This window comes from Nicotiana tabacum, chromosome 10 (assembly GCF_000715075.1).
Source record: "Nicotiana tabacum cultivar K326 chromosome 10, ASM71507v2, whole genome shotgun sequence".
Taxonomy (NCBI): Eukaryota; Viridiplantae; Streptophyta; class Magnoliopsida; order Solanales; family Solanaceae; genus Nicotiana; species Nicotiana tabacum.
In genome coordinates, this window is record NC_134089.1 from 128,050,753 (window position 1) to 128,055,234 (window position 4,482).

General features: G+C 38.9%; 1 protein-coding gene across 1 annotated transcript; it reads left to right on the forward strand.

Moving 5' to 3' along the window:
- The first annotated feature begins 3,005 nt into the window (after window positions 1-3,005).
- LOC107782650 (E3 ubiquitin-protein ligase ATL41-like) lies at window positions 3,006-4,161 on the forward strand. Its single transcript, XM_016603547.2, has one exon. The coding sequence runs from the start codon at window positions 3,272-3,274 to the stop codon at window positions 4,001-4,003; it is 732 nt and encodes a 243-aa protein (XP_016459033.1). The 5' UTR covers window positions 3,006-3,271; the 3' UTR covers window positions 4,004-4,161.
- The last annotated feature ends 321 nt before the right edge of the window (window positions 4,162-4,482 follow it).

The window sequence follows — 4,482 nt, forward strand, 5'->3', positions numbered from 1 at the left end:
GGGGGAATGATCTCGATTGCGGGGAACTCGAGGGTTTTGCCCGAGTCTTTCACCAGGAGGTAAGGTCTCAGTTTCGGAGGACTTGACGGCCTCAACTAGTTTCCTAGTTCAGTGCACCAGCGCTGACTCTTAGCCTTAATTCTCTTTGTCTTCCCGATGTTGGATGGCTGAATCCAAATACAGGATAAGCTTCCTCCTTGGCCTTCGAGTAGGGGCCCTCTCATCTTGGGGATCTTCGGGCTTCGAAGCTCTTTTTCTTTTATTGTCTTTCCTCGATTTTGGGACCGGGGACTCGGTCTCTTCCCCGGACATGGCTAGCCTCATTTCGGAGACATCTCCGATGCCCGCACAGATAAGCATGAATAAGGTGGCATCACCAATAAACAAAAAGTATCAAAACTATGGGAAGAGAACTTACCATGATGTTTGGCCTCCCACTTGCACCTCGATAATTCGCACCATTTGCGCTCACGTACGAGGAGGTGGCAGCTAACTTTCGAACCTTGCCCTCGATGTTGGGGACCATATGAGGCATCCAAGCAACAACTGCAGGAAAAGTAAAGGTGTTATAAAACACAGAAGCAGAATATGAATGGGTATTTGGAGAAAGACTTCACTTGCGATTAAAGTTCCATTTCTCCGGGAACGGCATTTTCCCCTTAGGGATGACATCTGAGGTCCTCACCCTGATAAAACGGCTCATCCAGCCTCGTTCTTTATCCTCATCGTTACTAGCGAATAAGGTTTTCTTCGATCGACGTTGAAGCTTGATGAGCCCTCAAAACAGCGGAGGCCGATACAACCGAATGAGATGGTTGAGGGTAAACTCCAATCCCTCGGCCTTGTTGGAAAAATAGCGCAACATAATCATGATGTGCCAAAAGGAGGGATGGATCTGGCCTTGGGTAACCTCGTACCTTTTGCAAAAATCGATCACTACCAGATCGAGGGGACCCAGTGTAAAGGGGTAAGTGTAAACACTTAAGAATCCCTCCACGTGAGTAGTGATACTTTCCTCGGGGTCGGGAATTTGTACCACAACCTCGTCTCCCCAGCCGCAATCCTTCTTCAGGATCTTGAGATCTTCGATATCAAACTGATATATCGAGATACATGTTCACATCGGCCTGGGATATAGGGAGGATTTTCAATATTGAAATCCTTCTTTATCACGCAAGGGCCGGGAGTGATTTCATGAAGAGCCGGTGGCACCACGGGTTTGGCCGGTCGGGAAGAAGAAGAAGAGGAAACCTTTTCTTTTTAAGGGACTATTTTAGAGGTTTTTGCCATATTCCTGGATTATAAGATGCAGAAGACGGCAGAGTTTGGCGTTTTCCGGCACTAAGAAGGTGGTAGAAGCAGATAATGAAAGGAAAGAGATGAAGAGAGAGAGAGATATAAAGGAGGTTCAGAGGTGGTTTGAAGATTGAAGTAAAGCTTTCTCAGGGATTAGACCTTATATTTATAGATGGGCAGCGACGGTTCAACGACGCTAGTGGCCGACCATTACTGGCATGCATTTAATGTTTTGGGGAAGCGAACTGATGGGACGTTCGGTCACTTCGAGCATTTACATCACAGGGATGACGTCATCATCAAGGGCTCCGAAAAATCGAGATTCAAATCGTTTCTTATCATTTTACTCTAAGAAATGCGTGGACTATCGGTATACGGTGAAATCAGGTACCCCCAATTTAGTAGGCTCAAGACGTCGCACCGAGGGTAGAAGTTCGATAAAGACCAAACCCAGGCCCGAAGGCAAAATAAGAGGCTCGAAGACCTGAGTGTTCGAGGAATATCGGAGCCAAGTATGACCGACTCCGAGATAGTGTAGTTGTGAGTTTGTTACAGAAGGACAAGATTCTCGCCACGTCCCCAAGATCATGACGTAAATTTCAGAATTGATTCGTACGAATTAGTACAAATTTGTACTAGGCGGTTATACAGCTGTCCCAGTAAAATTCTTTACTGTAAATGGAAATGTACCTTATTTAGGGCTCTCCTCCCCCTATATAAAGGGGACCCCAATCATCTGTAAAGATCATCTGATTATTGGCAAAGAATCTACTATCTTACTTTTTCGCTCATTGTTCATCAAAATTGTCCTTTAGCTTTATTATTCTTGCTTTATTGTTCTAGCCCGTCTCGAGGTCACTGGGCTCGAGGTTGAGATTGACCTTTCTACTGGTTTGGTTTTACTTATTCCCTTCATCTATATTGCATATTTCTTGATTATTAATTGGTATTGAACTAAATCACGTATCCTTAAAACTACAAATTAAATTTAATTGTTACTCATATTTTCGAGGTAAACAGAAAGTTTTGAGAATATAGTTAATTGAACTTTAATAGCGTATAAATGCAATTATACAAGCAACATATTAAAAGCATCAATTTTATTGTAACAATTTCTGATGGAAAAGTGACTCTTATAGAAAGAAAATAAAAGGTATTGAAGTTTAAAAAGAAAATTAAAGGAGAAAATGAAATATATATAATTTCAAACGATAATGCTGGCCAAAAAAAAATCATAATTCACCTTAGTCAACCAACTAGATTTTTCTCTATTTTGAAACAATAAAGTAATTACTGTGCCGTTTAAGCATTGCTTGTTTATAATTCAACAACTAGGTTAACATTTTACTAGTTTTCTCAGAAAGCAAAAAAAAAAAAAAAAAAAAAACATTTGGACAATGGGACCCTAACTAGAAAACCCAATCCGACACCATCGTTATTAAATAATTAAATAAAATAAGTTTCAAACCAAGAGTGGAAAACCTAAATTATTTAGGATTTGATATTTATTAATTTCTAAATTAAATAAGAATAAAAAATCTAAATTATTAGGATTTTATATTTGATAGTTTCTTTAATTTATTTATGTCTATATAGGATTTTTAGCAAAACTCATATGGAAATAGGTTTTCTAGTTCTACTCAAAGTGGGATTTACAATATTATAAATAGAGGTGCTAACTATTTCTTGTAGTTAAGATTCACAATTTATGAGTTGAATGAAAAAATCTCATACCCCTTTCTCTTTTTAGTTTGCAGGATTTCTTCCAAAAAGAATCAACAAGTCAATCCCATTGAAAATATATACTTTCTTCGTATACATACTCACATGGTTTGTTGTTTTCTTTCATTGTTATTACCAAACCAAGACCATCTTTTAAAAATCTGGTTCTTGAATTTGTCTTAACCAAACATAGAACCACTCCTATAATATTGTAACAGCCACCCCTTCTACTCTCCTCACAGCAAACAACATCATGGGCTTTGACGATAATGATCACCCGTTTTTTGATCACCACAGAACAAAGAAATATGATCTTAACAGCAAGATCATGTTAACAGCCATTATTTCATTATCTATAGTTATTTTCTTCGTTAGCCTCCTTCATATATACGCACGGTGTGTGCTTAGACGCCAAGCTCGACAGAGGGCGGCGCTTCAACAATTAAGCGCCGCCCAAATCGAGCCACCCAAACAAGGACTCCAACCGTCCGCTATAGCTTCGCTTCCTATATTTACTTTCAAGCAGAATAATCTTGCCGATGGTGCTAAAGAAAATAATTCTGTTGAGTGCACGATTTGTTTGAGCGTTTTTGAAGATGGCGAAACGGCTAGGACTTTGCCTAATTGCAAACACGTTTTTCATGCAGAGTGCATTGATAAATGGTTGGTTTCTCAATCAACGTGTCCAATTTGCCGGACTGAGGCGGAGCCCCGGTTAGTTCCGGAGCCCCGAGAGGGCATTGTAGGCCGCACTCCGCCCTCGGCGCCGTCGCTCGAGGGTGGTGATTCAATAAATATTGAAGTGAGTTCAGATTGCGGATTAACACAGCCTTCATCATCATCATTAGCTAAAATTAGTGGACCAAGTTCGAGATTAAGCTCGTTTAGGAGAATGCTTAGCAGGGAAATATCATCAAGACGATTTCAAGCTGTTCAATCTTGTGGTGAAGAAGATGGTATAAATATTGATCTTGAGAGACAATGATTAATATAGTGCAATTAGGTATGAATTTTGATGTTTATTTTTTGATCAAATTCGGTACTCCATGGCTTCACTTCTTAGCCATGGTAACAGCTCTGTCCCGTAGCTTTCTTGTATACACACAAAGTACATGACAAAAATAGATGATTTGTTACTCCGGCTACAGTGTTCTACAATTCCTTTTCCAACAGTACATTTTAATTTGAAGGGAAGATTTTGGTTAAATTATAAGTTTGTGTGTATCATATATTAATGAGTTGAACTTTTATATATATACATTAAAAAAAATTATATTAGCAAGTCATTTAAATATTAATTATAGGATATCCATCCATAAACAACAGAATTAGTAATTGAATAATAAGACAAGTAACATACTATAGCATAGAAGGTTAAGTTATATTGATAGTGTAGAAAGTCTATTACTCTGACAGTGAATATAAGTTAATTCCTACAGTACATTTAAAGGAAGTTCATATAAA

Excerpts from the sequence above, each read along its gene's own strand:
- LOC107782650 (XM_016603547.2), top strand. The coding sequence starts at position 3,272 with ATGGGCTTTGACGATAATGATCACCCGTTTTTTGATCACCACAGAACA.